The sequence below is a fragment of the Entelurus aequoreus genome, linkage group LG03 (genome assembly GCF_033978785.1).
Source record: "Entelurus aequoreus isolate RoL-2023_Sb linkage group LG03, RoL_Eaeq_v1.1, whole genome shotgun sequence".
NCBI classification, from domain to species: Eukaryota; Metazoa; Chordata; class Actinopteri; order Syngnathiformes; family Syngnathidae; genus Entelurus; species Entelurus aequoreus.
In genome coordinates, this window is record NC_084733.1 from 5856564 (window position 1) to 5874584 (window position 18021).

Below are 18021 nucleotides of genomic sequence, written 5' to 3' on the forward strand. Positions count from 1 at the left end.
CATTTTATCAACTCAAATTCCAACATGATTTCGTCAACCGATCAAATCAGGAAAAAAAAAATACAAATCAAATTATAATCTTGGTCATCATTATCGAATGAATAACGTTCTTTTTTTGAAAAATGTTTCTAAAGTTTTTTGTCAGAATATTGTTATAAACATGATTGTACGGGAGATAAAAACGGACACACACCATGGCAGCTGGGCCAAATGGGACAAAATAAAATAAATAAATAGATAATTAAATTATTACTTAAATAAGGCATTAATCAATATTATAATTAAATTAAATACAACATTGCGTTTTTAAATGGTATTAATTGATTTGATGTAAAATTACAATTAATTATTTAACCATTTAATTTATTATTGATGTAATTATTCCATTATTTAATTCATTATTTCAATATTTAATAATTTATATATATATATATATATATATATATATATATATATATATATATATATATATATATATATATATATATATATATATATAAAAGAAGGAGGATAGGGATGATGTTCGTTTAGAAATTCTCGATGTCGATGCCATTAGCGAATCCTCTTATCGAACCGATTCCTTATCGAATCGCTTATCGAATCCAGATAGGTTGTTGTGTGTGCACCTTGTGTGTGCACTGAGTTCCAAAATCCATAGATGTCATGTGACTGGGCCGGCACGCTGTTTATATGGAGGAAAAACGGACGTGAATGCGTACAGCACTGCGGACGTGACTGAGGACGGCATGTGGATTGTTAAAGGGTGAAGGTTTCAGGTGAGAGAGGACGCTGAAGGCACGCCCCCCAATATTGTTGTCCGGGTGGAAATCGGGAGAAATTCGTGAGAATGGCTGCCCCGGGAGATTTTCGGGAGGGGCACTGAAATTCGTGACTCTCCCTTGAAAATCGGGAGGGTTGGCAAGTATGACGGTCAGTGATGCAAGATTTATAATTGTACAACTTGGCTGCTACAGTAATAGCAATAGCTGTAAATAATATGTTTCCCATCGTATATCAGTGTCAGACAATATATATATATATATATATATATATATATATATATATATATATATATATATATATATATATATATATATATATATATATATACTGTACATACATACATATATATATATATATATATATATATATATATATATATATATATATATATATATATATATATATATATATATATATATATATATTTATTTATTATTTACATGTATTATTCTTATCATAATCCCTGAATTGGAAATGAAAGCAGACTAGTATACAACAACTATACAGCATTTTACTTTGAATTAAGGACATTTGTAGACCTGCACTTGTGCTTGAGTAAAATGTCAGCAAAGTAACCACACTTTTACTTGAGTGTAAAATGTGTGTAGCCTTTCCAACTCTGCAAGAATTCCCCATTTTATAAGAAAAAGGGCAAGAGTGTTCAAAACTAAGGTGAAAATAGCTATTTACTCATGCAATGTCCGTGACATTAAGTCATGCTGCCGGTCATGGGACACATCATTCATTGACTTCTAGTCACCTTTAGGGTTTAAGCATTGTTTTTGTTGTGTTAAGTTTTTTTAAATCTATTTAGTTTTGTTAAAAATAAAAGAAAATTCAAACAAGAATAAAAATAGGCAACAACATTCTAAAAGGAGCAAAATCAAAAGTATTTTTTGTCTGTCCATTTTCCCCCATGCATGACAATTCCTTCACTGGAATGAATGAACAAATATTTGTATAGTTTTCATACCTACATACATAAACAGCACATGCATACATCTACATACATGGATACAGATATACATACATACATACTGACATTTTAAACATTTAATCAACTCAAATTCCAACATGATTTCGTCAACCGATGAAATCAGAAAAAAACCCAAAAACAAATCAAACTATAATCTTGGTCATCGTTATTGTTGTGAAATTAACTAACGTTCTTTTTTTGAAAATATTTTGTAACGTTTTTTTGTCAGAATATTCTTATGAACATGACTGTATGGGACAGGCCTGTATGGGACAGGCCTGGGCAATTATTTTGACTCGGGGGCCACATTTAGAGAAAAAAATGTGTCTGGGGGCCGGTATATCTATTTTTAGAAACACTAATACAAAACCTCACACCTCTGATTGAATGCTAAAAACGTTATGACAGACCGCCTTAAAAAAACATTGGAATTTTACATTTTTCTATGAAGGATAAAACACTGAATATTGACAAAATATGAACGTCACACCCCCTTTCGATCGACATATTTTACAATCAAGTGAAACGCAACAAAAATGCAACAAACAGTGAAATATGAATGCGAAGGGTACAAAATAAACCCCACTTACAATCTGATATATCTGATGTATCATTAAGCTTTAGAACTTTGTTGTGAAAATGTCCTTCCGCGTCTGTGGAAACGCTTCCCGCCCACACTGCTTGGTGCCTCGTCTGAGCTGCTGTGACGTAGATTACCGTAGTAACTAATTAGATGACCATAGTAACTAATTAGATTACCATAGTAACTGGTATATTATCCATAAGCGCAGATTCCAACCATTGAAATACTTTGTTTAGTTCAAGACTTGCGGTCATTAGAAAACATCAATGCACATCATAATGGCAGATCTTAAAGATCTAAAAAAATTATTTGGGAATGTCCGGCGGGCCAGATTGAAAAGCTTAACGGGCCGCATGTGGCCCTCGGGCCTTAATTTGCCCAGGTGGGAGATAAAACGGACACGTACCATGGCACCTTTGCTGGGCCAAATAGGACAAAATAAATAAATAAATAGATCATAGAATTATTACTTAAATAAGGCATTAATCAATATTATAATTTAAATTAAATACAATGGTATTAATTGATTTAATGTAAAATGACAATTAATTATTTAACCATTTAATTCACTATTGATGTAATTATTCCATTATTTAATTAATTATTTCAATATTTAATAATTATTAAAATAAAATATGATATATTTCATGGTGTAATTATTTAATGACACGAGTAATAGTTTAAAGATGTATTTATTTATTGAATTTTGTCCCATTTGGCCTTCCGTAGACGGCAACACTCGTATAATGTGTGTATTTTTCTTTGAACAAAAATCATAGATACAATGAACTGTTAGTTTTTTGTTTTCAATTAAAACTGTAATAATTTATATTAGACAAATGTTATTCCAAATATTGAGACCAGTAAAAGGCTTACGAATAATTTAAGCGCAGCATTTTGAATGAAAAAAGACGGCGACGTTCAAACGAATCAACGTGGTGTGAACTCAGTATCCCATAAGGCAATGCGACTGACGTCACGGTGTTATTGCGGAAGTCCCGGTGCCGCTGAGCTATTTCGCTCGTCAGTCTGTTGTTGTCATTGTTGTAAAGAGCTTATATTCATTGTTAGCCTTACAAGTTTTATTTAGTTTTTCCCCCCGCTGAGCATTTTGTATCCAATGGCAGCTCTGACGTACGCCGGTATGGACGACACTGACAGCGACGAGGAGTTACCTCCCGGATGGGAGGAAAGATCGACCAAAGACGGATGGGTTTACTATGCAAAGTGCGTGTACCTCGTCGAATGTCATTTATAGTCATGAATAATATTCTACTATGTGTTGGAACTAATGTTCGCAAGTTTGATAATATTCTTCCTCACTAAAACGCTCACATGTGTCATCATTCTACCACGTGGTTGCACACCTGCCATAGGGTTTTGTAATGACCTTTTAACCTGTGCAGGTGTGCAATTCCTGTTGTACATCAATGCACCTTTACCTGTCAGAATGTAATAACGTTTTAACCTGTGCAGGTTAACAACTCCTGTTTTACATCAATACACCTTTACCTGTCAGAATGTAGTAACCTTTCAACCTGTGCAGGTGTACAACTCCTGTTTTACATCAATACACCTTTACCTGTCAGAATGTAATAACCTTTTAACCTGTGCAGGTGTGCAATTCCTGTTTTACATCAATGCACCTTTACCTGTCAGAATGTACTAATACCTTTTAACCTGTGCAGGTGTACAACTCCTGTTTTACAAACCCCGTTTCCATATGAGTTGGGAAATTGTGTTAGATGTAAATATAAACGGAACACAATGATTTGCAAATCCTTTTCAACCCATATTCAATTGAATGCACTACAAAGACAACATATTTGATGTTCAAACTCATAAACTTAATTTTTCTTTGGCAAATAAAAATTAATTTAGAATTTCATGGCCGCAACACGTGCCAAAGTAGTTGGGAAAGGGCATGTTCACCACTGTGTTACATGGCCTTTCCTTTTAACAACACTCAATAAACGATTGGGAACTGAGGAAACTAATTGTTGACGCTTTGAAAGTGGAATTCTTTCCCATTCTTGTTTTATGTAGAGCTTCAGTCGTTCAACAGTCCGGGGGTCTCCGCTGTCGTATTTTTTACGCTTCATAATGCGCCACACATTTTCGATGGGAGACAGGTCTGGGGCCGTACTTATCAAGCTTCTCAGAATTACTCCTAAGAAGTCTGCTAAGAGTTGACTTAAGAGTAAATAAATTCTTCGCTGAAAGCTGCACTTAAAAGTTACTTATCAAGCGTCTTACTCACACTTTCAGCGAAGTGTAGGACTGAATCTTAAGTGTCACACTCAGAGCTGAATTACGACATTACTATGTGCCGTAAATGGAATTTTAGGTGACGTCATTTCTGTGTCCATAGAAATGACTAATCACGGAAGGGAATCCGTTGTCTAAGAATAAAGAAATATCTTGGAAATATTTAAGTGGACAATGGGAGTGTATATTTTGACAATAAACAACAAAATAATACAAAACAAACTAGTCCCCGCCGGCACTCACGCTACCGCTCCCTCTCTTCTGTCGCCCACACACTCACTGACGTCACTCACCTCACGGCCACACACATACGCTACTGTCATAACATTTTCTTTCCAATTCATTAATTAGGCAACTAATTTGAAACTGGTGTGGGTGGCTCTATATATACTAGCCCACTGCAGACACATGCAGAAATCAACATGGAATCGAAAAGTATTAAATCTGTGACAAAAATATTACCCGCTCTGTCTAAACGATACCGTTTGATCAGCTGCTCGTCATCAAACAAATCCAGAACATCGTTCCGCTCCCTGAATGTTCGCACACGTCTCTCTCGCCTCAGTGCCATCCCCTGCTGGCAACTCCTAACCACTTAAGACACCTCTGAAGGTCTCTTAAATATCGTGGAGAGTAGGAGTGATTCTTAGACATAAGAACGTTGATAAAAAGCTTTTATTCTTAAGTTTGAGAGTAGGACTAAATTTCGCAAATTCTCAGGACTTAAGTGTAAAATGGCACTCTAAGAAGCTTGATAAGTACGGCCCCTGGACTGCAGGCGGGCCAGGAAAGTACCCGCACTCTTTTTTTTTTTACGAAGCCACGCTGTTGTAACACGTGCTGAATGTGGCTTGGCATTGTCTTGCTGAAATAAGCAGGGGCGTCCATTAGGGATGTCCCGATCCAGGTTTTTGCACTTCCGATCCGATATCGATACTGGCCGATACTGGCCTTATCCGAGCATGTATTAAAATTTAAAGTTATTTAGCCTACTCAGTTGTCAGATTCATGTTGAAAAGGGTTTTAGTACTCTTGATAACAACTAGCCAGCTGAATTAGGTGAGTTTGAATAATACACAACGGAGATGTTGACGTGCGGAGTTTCAAACACTTCTTCATTTTCTAGACTTTTCAAACGATGCTACATATTAGCAGTAATGCTACTTTTTATAGCAACGCTTTTGCCCCACACTTGACAAATTACGGTTGTCTGTTCCACATATTCCCACTTGAAGCCAAACCACCGGCAGACGATGGACCCCCTGCTGTTTTTCTTTGGGATTAATGAATTCTTCCTTCATTATTACCGCTCACACGGCTACGCTAGCACATACTTGCCAACCTTGAGACCTCCAATATCGGGAGGTGGGGGGTAGGGAGTGGGGGGCGTGGTTGGGGGCGTGGTTATTTACAGCTAAAATTCACCAACTCGAGTATTTCATATATATATATATGTATGTATGTATGTATGTATGTATGTATGTATGTATGTATGTATGTATGTATGTATGTATGTATGTATGTATGTATGTATGAAATACTTGACTTTCAGTGAATTCTAGCCATATATATATATATATATATATATATATATATATATATATATATATATATATATATATATATATATATTATTTACATAAAAGAAATACTTGAATTTCAGTGTTCCGGTGGCTATCCATTAGGTGGCAGTATTGTCCTGTTTAACTTTTCCGTTCATGATGAGTATATCATTTCGGCCACCGTGTTCAATGGAGAAGTCTGTTCTACATATTTACAGGCAACATGCACCTTCCCCTTCGAACTGTCCTGGATGAACTGAAATTCTTGTTTCCATTCGTTTGAATTCGTTAGGCAAGCTGTTTATATTGTGGGAAAGCGGACGTGAGAACAGGCTGTCCCCACTCAGTCTCAGGTCCGCATTGAGTTGGAGGGGGCGTGGCCTCCAGCTCCGGTTGAATACCGGGAGTTTGTCGGGAGAAAATCTCTGCCGGGAGGTTGTCGGGAGAGGCGCTGAATACCGGGATTCTCCCGCTAAAAACGGGAGGGTTGGCAAGTATGCGCTAGCATCACAGCTAACGTTAGCCATGCTGCTACCTCTCTGCTGGGAGAGTGCGTATACGTATGTGACGTATGACGTGACAGTATGTGACGTGTGTAAGAAGGTGCGCTTGCTGTCTGTGTGAAGCAGACACAAGGAGTGGAAAGAGCCTGCGTGAGGACGTGTACTCGACTGTGTTGAAGGTGTGCTGGAAAATGCGGAACGGAAATTAGGGAGCAGCAGAAAAGTGGAATGTATTATTTAAATCAGTTTTTAAAAAAAACTGGATCTGGATCGGCATTTTCCCATGCCTTGCCGATACGCATTTTTTGGCCAATATCGGCGGCCGATCCGATCCAAATATCGGATCGGGACATCCCTAGCGTCCATGAAAAAGATGGCCCTTAGATGGCAACATATGTTGTTCCAAAAGCTGTATGTACCTTTCAGCATTAATGGTGCCTTCACAGATGTGTAAGTTACCCATGCCTTGGGCACTAATACACCCCCATACCATCACAGATGCTGGCTTTTGAACATTGCGTCGATAACAGTCTGGATGGTTCGCTTCCCCTTTGGTCCGGATGACACGATGTCGAATATTTCCAAAAACAATTTGAAATGTGGAAATGTTTATCAGTTTGAACATCAAATATGTTGTCTTTGTAGCATATTCAACTGAATACGGGTTGAAAATGATTTGCAAATCATTGTATTCCAGTTATATTTACATCTAACACAATTTCCCAACTCATATGGAAACGGGGTTTGTACATCAATACACCTTTACCTGTCAGAATGTGATAACCTTTTAACCTGTGCAGGTGTACAACTTCTGTTTTACATCTATACACCTTTACCGTCAGAATTAGAGATGTCCGATAATGGCTTTTTTGCCAATATCCGATATTCCGATATTGTCCAACTCTTAATTACAGATTCTGATATCAACCGATACCGATATATACAGTCGTGGAATTAACACATTATTATGCCTAATTTTGTTGTGATGCCCAGCTGGATGCATTAAACAATATAACAAGGTTTTCCAAAATAAATCAACTCAAGTTATGGAAAAAAAAAGCCAACATGAAGTCACAAAGTGCATTATTTTTTTTTAACTTGCCTCAAAACAGCCGCTTGGAATTTGGGACATGTGGAGGTTGAGGTTGGGGGGAATTCTGGAAAATCCTGGAATTTTTTTGAACTTGGAAAACAAATTGGTTTGAATTTCCAGGATGAGTGGAATGTGTTGATGTTGGAATAGGTTGAAAAATGTGGAAATTGTGCAACTTGGAAAAATGTTCCATTCATTTCAATGGGAACTTCCTGGAGATTGTGGGGATTTGGGGAAAAAGTGGGATTTTTTGGAAAATGATCAGGAGCATGAATGAGCTGAATTGGTTGGTGTTGGAGTTGTTTAAATCGATCAAGAAATGTTGAAGTAGTAAATGGTATTAAAGAATTTCGGGAAAATCTGGAATTTTTTTGATAATAGTAAAAAGGTTGAATGTTCTGAATGAGTTGAAATGGTTGGTGTTGAAATTTTTCAAATCGGTCAAGAAATGTTGAAATGAGAAATGGTATTACGGAATTCCTGGAAATTCGGGAGAACCGGGAATTTTTCCGGTTCAAAAAACAACTTAGTTTTTTGTCCTGATTAAGAAGAATGTTTGGACGGTGGAACGGTTGAAGTGGGTTGAAAAATGTGGGAGGAGTAGTCGCCAGAAAAAAGGGTGGAAATAGGGCTTTGGAAAAGCAGGAATTCGGGAAAATCCTGGAATTTTTTTGCACTTGGAAAAAAAACTGTTTGAATTTCCAGGATGAGTGAAATGTGTTGAAGGTGGAATGGTTTGAATCGGTTGAAAAATGTGGAAATGGTGAAAGTTTGAAAAATGGCCAATTCATTTTGAATGGGAAAAACTAGAGATGTCCGATAATGGATTTGTTTGCCGATATTCCGATATTGTCCAACTCTTAATTACCGATTCTGATATCAACCGATACCGATATATACAGTCGTGGAATTAACACATTATTAAGCCTTTTGTTGTGATGACCCCGCTGGATGCATTAAACAATATAACAAGGTTTTCCAAAATAAATCAACTCAAGTTATGGAGAAAAAAATTGCCAACATGAAGTCACAAAGTGCATTATTTTTTTTAACATGCCTCAAAACAGCAGCTTGGAATTTGGAGGTTGAGGTTGGGGGGAATTCTGGAAAATCCTGGCATTTTTTTGAACTTGGAAAAAAAATTGGTTTGAATTTCCAGGATGAGTGGAATGTGTTGATGTTGGAATCGGTTGAAAAATGTGGAAATTGTGCAACTTGGAAAAATGTTCCATTCATTTCAATGGGAACTTCCTGGAATTTTGGGGGATTTGGGATGGGAATTTTGGGGGATTTGGGGAAAAAGTGGGATTTTTTGGAAAATGATCAGAAGCATGAATGAGCTGAATTGGTTGGTGTTGGAATTGTTTAAATTGATCAAGAAATGTCGAAGTAGTAAATGGTATTAAAGAATTTCGGGAAAATCAGGAATTTTTTTGGATAATAGTAAAAATGTTGAATGTTCTGAATGAGTTGAAATGGTTGGTGTTGAAATTTTTCAAATTGGTCAAGAAATGTTGAAGTAGCAACATGTTGAAATGAGAAATGGTATTACGAAATTCCTGGAAATTCGGGAGAACCGGGAATTTTTCCGGTTCAAAAAACAACTTAGTTTTTTGTCCTGATTAAGAAGAATGTTTGGACGGTGGAACGGTTGAAGTGGGTTGAAAAATGTGGGAGGAGTAGTCGCCAGAAAAAAGGGTGGAAATAGGGCTTTGGAAAAGCAGGAATTCTGGAAAATCCTGGAATTTTTTGCACTTGGAAAAAACATAGTTTGAATTGCCAGGATGAGTGGAATGTGTTGATGTTGGAATGGTTTGAATAGGTTGAAAAATGTGGAAATTGTGCAGCTTGGAAAAATGTCCCATTCATTTTAATGGGAACTTCCTGGAAATTTGGGGAATTTGGGGAAAAAGTGGGGTTTTTTGGAAAATGATTAGTAGCATGAATGAGCTGAATTGGTTGGTGTTGGAGTTGTTTAAATCGATCAAGAAATGTTGAAGTAGTAAATGGTATTAAAGAATTTCGGGAAAATCGGGAATTTTTTTGATAATAGTAAAAAGGTTGAATGTTCTGAATGAGTTGAAATAGTTGGTGTTGAAATTTTTCAAATCGGTCAAGAAATGTTGAAGTAGCAACATGTTGAAATGAGAAATGGTATTACGGAATTCCTGGAAATTCGGGAGAACCAGGAATTTTTCCGGTTCTAAAAACAACTTAGTTTTTTGTCCTGATTAAGAAGAATGTTTGGATGGTGGAACGGTTGAAGTGGGTTGAAAAATGTGGGAGGAGTAGTTGCCAGAAAAAAGGGTGGAAATAGGGCTTTGGAAAAGCAGGAATTTGGGAAAATCCTGGAATTTTTTTGAACTTGGAAAAAAAACTGTTTGAATTTCCAGGATGAGTGGAATGTGTTGAAGGTGGAATGGTTTGAATAGGTTGAAAAATGTGGAAATTGTGCAACTTGGAAAAATGTTCCATTCATTTCAATGGGAACTTCCTGGAAATTTTGGGAATTTGGGGAAAAAGTGGGATTTTTTGGAAAATGATCAGGAGCATGAATGAGCTGAATTGGTTGGTGTTGGAGTTGTTTAAATCGATCAAGAAATGTTGAAGTAGTAAATGGTATTAAAGAATTTCAGGAAAATCAGGAATTTTTTTGATAATAGTAAAAAGGTTGAATGTTCTGAATGAGTTGAAATGGTTGGTGTTGAAATTTTTCAAATTGGTCAAGAAATGTTGAAGTAGCAACATGTTGAAATGAGAAATGGTATTACGGAATTCCTGGAAATTCGGGAGAACCAGGAATTTTTGTAGTTCAAAAAACAACTTAGTTTTTTGTCCTGATTAAGAAGAATGTTTGGACGGTGGAACGGTTGAAGTGGGTTGAAAAATGTGGGAGGAGTAGTCGCCAGAAAAAAGGGTGGAAATAGGGCTTTGGAAAACCAGGAATTCGGGAAAATCCTGGAATTTTTTTGAACTTGGAAAAAAAATAGTTTGAATTTCCAGGATGAGTGGAATGTGTTGATGTTGGAATAGGTTGAAAAATGTGGAAATTGTGCAACTTGGAAAAATGTCCCATTCATTTCAATGGGAACTTCCTGGAAATTTTGGGGATTTGGGGAAAAAGTGGGATTTTTTGGAAAATGATTAGGGGCATGAATGAGCTGAATTGGTTGGTGTTGGAGTTGTTCAAATCGATCAAGAAATGTCGAAGTAGTAAATGGTATTAAAGAATTTCGGGAAAATCGGGAATTTTTTTTGATAATATTAAAAAGTTTGAATGTTCTGAATGAGTTGAAATGGTTGGTGTTGAAATTTTTCAAATCGGTCAAGAAATGTTGAAGTAGCAACATGTTGAAATGAGAAATGGTATTACGGAATTCCTGGAAATTCGGGAGAACCGGGAATTTTTCCAGTTCAAAAAACAACTTTGTTTTTTGTCCTGATGAAGAAGAATGTTTGGACGGTGGAACGGTTGAAGTGCGTTGAAAAATGTGGGAGGAGTAGTCGCTAGAAAAAAGGGTGGAAATAGGGCTTTGGAAAAGCAAGAATTCGGGAAAATCCTGGAATTTTTTTTAACTTGGAAAAAAACCAGTTTGAATTTCCAGGATGAGTGGAATGTGTTGATGTTGTCTGGGTATTTGTTCTGTTGTGTTACGGTGCGGATGTTCTCCCGAAATGTGTTATGTCATTCTTGTTTGGTGTGGGTTCACAGTGTGGCACATATTTGTAACAGTGTTAAAGTTGTTTATACGGCACCCTCAGTGTGAGCTGTATGGCTGTTGACCAATTATGCCTTGCATTCACTTGTGTGTGTGTGAAAAGCCGTAGATATTATGTGACTGGGCCGGCACGCAAAGGCAGTGCCTTTAAGGTTTATTGGCGCTCTGTACTTCTCCCTACGTCCGTGTACACAGCGGCGTTTTAAAAAGTCATACATTCTACTTTTTGATACAGATAATTTCCGATATTACATTTTAAAGCATTTATCGGCCGATAATATCGGCAGTCCGATATTATCGGACATCTCTAGTCAGAATGTAATAACGTTTTAACCTGTGCAGGTGTACAACCCCTATTTAACATGAAATACACTTTTACCGTCACAAATGAACAACACAATAGTGAATAGCATTGTTTAATTCTTCTGTTTCTGTCCTAACAGCCACGATGAGATGAGGACGCAGTGGGAACACCCCAAGACTGGAAAGAAGAAGCGCTGTGCTGGAGGTTTGCTACTTTTGCATTTAACATTTTATTTCTACACTCACTGGCCACAACTTAAAAGTACAGTAAACAATGTGTTGAATGTTGTGGTTGTAGTTGGAAGTAGTGGAGCTGTGGATTTGAACAGCACTGCATCATATGGAGAAGTGTTGTTATAACAATAATAATGATCATTTGCATTAGAGATGTCCGATAATATCGGTCTGCTGATATTATCGGCCGATAAATGCGTTAAAATGTAATATCGGAAATTATCGGTATCGTTTTTTTTATTATCAGTATCGTTTTTATTTTTAATTTTTTTATTAAATCCACATAAAAAACACAAGATACACTTAAAATTAGTGCACCAACCCAAAAAACCTCCCTCCCCCATTTACACTCATTCACACAAAAGGGTTGTTTCTTTCTGTTATTAATATTCTGGTTCCTACCTTATATATCAATATATATCAATACAGTCTGCAAGGGATACAGTCCGTAAGCACACATGATTGTGCGTGCTGCTGGTCCACTAATAATACTAACCTTTAACAGATTAATTTTTACAAATTTTCATTAATTACTAGTTTCTATGTAACTGTTTTTATATTGTTTTACTTTCTTTTTTTATTCAAGAAAACGTTTTGAATTTATTTATCTTATTTTATTTGATTCATTTTTTTAAAAAGTACCTTATCTTCACCATACCTGGTTGTCCAAATTAGGCATAATAATGTGTTAATTCCACGACTGTATATATCGGTTGATATCGGTATCGGTTGATATCGGTATCGGTAATTAAAGAGTTGGACAATATCGGCATATCGGATATCGGCAAACAGCCATTATCGGACATCCCTAATTTGCATTTGTAAAAAAACAACAACTAATGTCTGTAACAGTGTTACCGTGTGCTATGATAATGTTGAACTCATATGTACTTTTTTTTTAAAACAGATTTACCATATGGATGGGAGCAGGAAACCAATGAAAAGGGCCAAATTGTTTATGTTGAGTAAGTAGAAGGAATCTCAGTCTTTATACAATTTAAAAGAAAGTTGTATGGATAAAAACAAACTGTAATGTTATTTTTATATGAAAGTACATTACAGTTACATTAAAGTACAGATTACATGATTAGATTTTATTCAAGACATGTTTAATGACCACACACAAAACTATTGAAACTGACATAACACCTTAGACCAGACCTGGGCAAATTAAGGCCAGTTACGCTTCTCAATCTGGCCCGCCGGACATTCCCAAATCATTTTTTTAGATCTTTAAGATGGAAAGTGTAGCTGCCATTATGATGTTAAGTTAAAGTACCAATGATTGTCACACACACACACACACTAGGTGTGGTGAAATTTGTCCTCTGCATTCGACCCATCCCCTTGTTCACCCCCTGGGAGGTGAGGGGAGCAGTGGGCAGCAGCGGTGCCGCGCCCGGGAATAATTTTTGGGGATTTAACCCCCAATTCCAACCCTTGATGCTGAGTGCCAAGCAGGGAGGTAACGTTTTTTTTTTTGATTGATTGAGACTTTTATTAGTAGGTTGCACAGTGAAGTACATATTCCGTACAATTGACCACTAAATGGTAACACCCGAATACGTTTTTCAACTTGTTTAAGTCGGGGTCCACTTAAATTGATTCATGATACAGATATATACTATCATATATACTATCATCATAATACAGTCATCACACAAGATAATCACATTGAATTATTTACATTATTTACAATCAGGGGTGTGGAGGGGGGGGGGGTAGGATATGGACAGCAAGTAGTGGACATACAGTATAGAGAGAGAGAGAGAAAGAGAGCGAGAGAGAGAGAGAGCGATCAGAAGGCATAAGAAAAAGTATCTGCATTTGATTGTTTACATTTGATTATTAGCAATCCGGGGAGGGTGTTAGTTTAGGGTTGTAGCTGCCTGGAGGTGAACTTTTAGTGCGGTTTTGAAGGAGGATAGAGATGCCCTTTCTTTTATACCTGTTGGGAGCGCATTCCACATTGATGTGGCATAGAAAGAGAATGAGTTAAGACCTGTGTTAGTTCGAAATCTGGGTTTAACGTGGTTAGTGGAGCTCCCCCTGGTGTTGTGGTTATGGCGGTCATTTACGTTAAGGAAGTAGTTTGACATGTACTTCGGTATCAGGGAGGTGTAGTGGATTTTATAGACTAGGCTCAGTGCAAGTTGTTTAACCCTGTCCTCCACCTTGAGCCAGCCCACTTTAGAGAAGTGGGTAGGAGTGAGGTGGGATCTGGGGTGGAGGTCTAGAAGTAACCTGACTAGCTTGTTCTGAGATGTTTGGAGTTTAGATTTGAGGGTTTTGGAGGTGCTAGGGTACCAGGAGGTGCATGCGTAATCGAAAAAGGGTTGAACGAGAGTTCCCGCCAGAATCCTCATGGTGCTTTTGTTGACCAGAGAGGAGATTCTGTAGAGAAATCTCGTTCGTTGGTTAACCTTTCTGATTACCTTGGTTGCCATTTTATCACAGGAAAGATTAGCCTCTAGAATGGAACCCAGGTAGGTGACCTCATCTTTCCTGGTGATAACACTGTCACCCACTTTTATAGGGTCCCATTTTTATAGTCTTTGGTATGACTCGGCCGGGGTTTCAACTCACAACCTACCCATCTCAGGTCGGACACTCTAACCACTAGGCCACTGAGTAGGTGTATGTGCAGTCATGTTTTCTAATGACCGTAAGTCTTCAACTATACTAAGTCTTTCAATGGTTGGAATCTGCATGATATACTAGTTACTATGGTCATCTAAGTACTAACTGAATGTTACTTTTTAGTCGGTCCTTTGCCTCTATTTTTTGTGGTGTACAGCCCTTTGTTCTTCAACTGTGGTTGTTGTTAAAGGGCTTTATAAATAAAGTTGGTATGGTATGGTACTATGGTCATCTAATGAGTTACTATGGTCATCTAAGTAGTTACTATGGTCATCTAAGTAGTTACTATGGTCATCTAAATAGTTATTATGGTCATATAATTATTTACTATGGTCATCTAATGATTACAATGGTCATCTAATGAGTTACTATGGTCATCTAATTAGTTACTATGGTCATCTAAGTCAGTGGTCCCCAACCTTTTTGTAGCTGGGGACCGGTCAACGCTAGAAAATTTGTCCCACGGACCGGGGGGGGGGGGGGTGTTTTTTTTTTTTTTCCATAAAGAAATACAATCATGTGTGCTTACGGACTGTATCCCTGCAGACTGTATTGATCTATATTGATATATAATGTATATATTGTGCTTTTTATGTTGATTTATTTAAAAAAATAAAAATAAAAAAAAAATAAAAAAAAATAAAAAAATTTATTTCTTGCGCGGCCCGGTACCAATCGGTCCGCGGCCCGGTGGTTGGGGACCACTGATCTAAGTCACAGCAGCTCAGATGAGGCACCAAGCAGTGTGGGTGGGGAGTGTTTCCACAGAGTTTTTCCAGAGCCTGAAATGTGGGTGTCAGGGACAGATGTGGAAGGAGATTTTTACAACAAAGTTCTAAAGCTTAGTGTTGTATCAGATTGTAGGTGTTTCTTTTTTTTTTTACCCTTCACGTTTATATTTCACTATTAGTTGCGATTTTGTTGTGTTTTGCCTGATTGTAAAATATGTGGATGGAGAGGGGTGTTGTCAATATTCAGTGTTTTATCCTTCATAGTTAATATTGTAACATTCTTTATTTTAATGTACATTCTGGGTGTCTCTAGAATAAAAAAAAAAGTAAATTCCATTCCGTTTTTTAAGGCGGTCTGTCATAACGTTTTTAGCTTTCAATCAGACATTATTGTGAGGTTTTGTATTAGTATCAGATATACCGGCCCCCAGACATTTTTTTCTCTAAATTTGGCCCCCCGAGTCAAAATAAAAGCTTAGTGATATGTCAGATATATCAGATTGTAGGTCGTTTGTTGCATTCTTGTTGATTGTAAAATATGTGGATGGAGAGGGGGTGTGACGTTCATATGTTGTCAATATTCAGTGTTTTATCCTGCATAGTTAATATTGTAACATTCTTTATTTTCATGTACATTCTGGGTGTCTCATTCAGTCAAAAAAATAAAAAATTCAGTTTTTTAAGTCATAACGTTTTTAGCATTCATACAGACATTATTGTGAGGTTTTGTATTAGTGTTCCTAAAAATAGATATACCGGCACCCCAAACACATTTTCGTCTCTAAATTTGGCCCCCCCCGAGGCAAAATAATTGCCCAGGCCTGCTTTAACTGTTCTGCCTCTGCAATATGCAAGACCAGGTCTCCATGAGAACGACTTGGACAAAAATAGATGATTGATTGATTGATTGAGACTTTTATTAGTAGGTTGCACAGTGAAGTACATATTCCGTACAATTGACCACTAAATGGTAACACCCGAATAAGTTTTTCAACTTGTTTAAGTCCACTTAAATTGATTCATGATACAGATATATACTATCATATATACTATCATCATAATACAGTCATCACACAAGATAATCACATTGAATTATTTACATTACATGAGATATTTGTGTTGTAATATGACAATGGTGCGTTATTATCTCCACTCAAACAGTGTGTGTGTTGTCTTTCTGATATCTTGTGTTAATTTGTCATTAAATAGAAGCATATTGTCAGAATTGAACGCTTATAAAATACTAAGAGTTGACCCTTTGATGAGTTACTGTATTACCAGCCACCTGTTTGACTCCTGTACTGTCATAGTGTGTGTTTATGTCCAACTAGTGTTTTGGGAACAAGACAGTCTCATACAAGCAACAAGAGAGCAGAGTTTTTGAGTGACACTTTAATATTACTAAGTTAGCATGTACCTCTTGACATGATAGCCACATGTAGCTCCGCTGTCCGACAAAAACAATCTCCAAACTTCAATTGTTCTTATTTTTAAAATGAAAAAAATGTCACTGTGGTAAAAAGTTCCATTTTTACCACAGATAATTCTAGCAGCAATGGCAAAACAAAACAGTTGAGCAACCATGAGTGTGACAAAGAAACGTAATTTTTTTTTTTTGCAAATAAAGACCACAGAACACTTTTCCACTTTGCATCCATCCGTCTTAGATGAGCTCGGGCCCAGCGAAGCCAGCGGCGTTTCTGGGTGTAGTTGATAAATGGCTTTGGCTTTGCATAGTAGGGTTTTAACTTGCACTTACAGATGTAGCGGCCAACTGTAGTTACTGACAGTGGTTTTCTGAAGTGTTACTGAGCCGATGTGGTGATATCCTTTACACACTGATGTGGCTTTTTGATGCAGTACCGCCTGAGGGATCGAATGTCTGTAAAATCATGGCTTAAGTGCAGTGATTTCTCCAGATTCTCTGAACCTTTTGATGATACAGTGTTTCCCATAAACTGCCAAGATACCTGTGGCGGTGGGGGCGTGGTTATGGGCGTAGTCACAATGACATCATCGAGTAATTTGCATAATTTTTACAATGATATGATTTTCTCTAAAAAGGCTCAAAAAATGTATACTTACTAATTAATAACAGTTTTGTTTTAAACGTCCATCCATCCATCCATCCATTTTACAATATAATTACAACACTTTATGTACATATTTAGATACAGATTTGAACAATAAGTTATTCACTGAAATATATTTATTAATTGTGGTTCTTACAAAAAATACATCTTATAAAATATAAAAGCTAAAATGTCTCCTACAGCTCTGCCCGTTTAATTAGTGCATACTAAATAATTTAACTTTAGCCTACTACTACAACCATATTATTTACCAGCAACATAAAGTGAAACAGAGGCAGAGGTGTCCTGCCACAGTCAGTAACAAATAAACAGAAAACAGTAGTGGTCAAATACAAATAAGGCAACAAGAGAAGTATCCTACACTTCTCTTTTGTAAAGTAAATCTGAACAGCCTATATGGGCATCTACATCAACTATATGAGTTGCCTGAGAAGCTGGACAGGACAAAAAACTAAAATAAATAAAATAAAATAAAATTAAAAAAATTAAAAATAAAAATAAAAAATTAAAAAATCTATTTGTGGCGGACGTAA

The 18021-nt window shown here is 36.8% G+C and overlaps 1 protein-coding gene across 3 annotated transcripts in view; it reads left to right on the forward strand.

Annotated features, from left to right (window-relative positions):
- The first annotated feature begins 3308 nt into the window (after positions 1 to 3308).
- The window catches only part of wwox (WW domain containing oxidoreductase), a 1010123-nt gene continuing 995410 nt past the window's right edge, over positions 3309 to 18021 (forward strand). For all 3 annotated transcript variants that reach the window (XM_062041005.1, XM_062041004.1, XM_062041006.1), the window contains exons 1-3: positions 3309 to 3569; positions 11931 to 11995; positions 12932 to 12989. In XM_062041005.1, the coding sequence (XP_061896989.1) occupies positions 3463 to 3569; positions 11931 to 11995; positions 12932 to 12989 (230 nt within the window). In that variant the 5' untranslated portion in view covers positions 3309 to 3462. The remainder of the gene's footprint in view (positions 3570 to 11930; positions 11996 to 12931; positions 12990 to 18021) is intronic.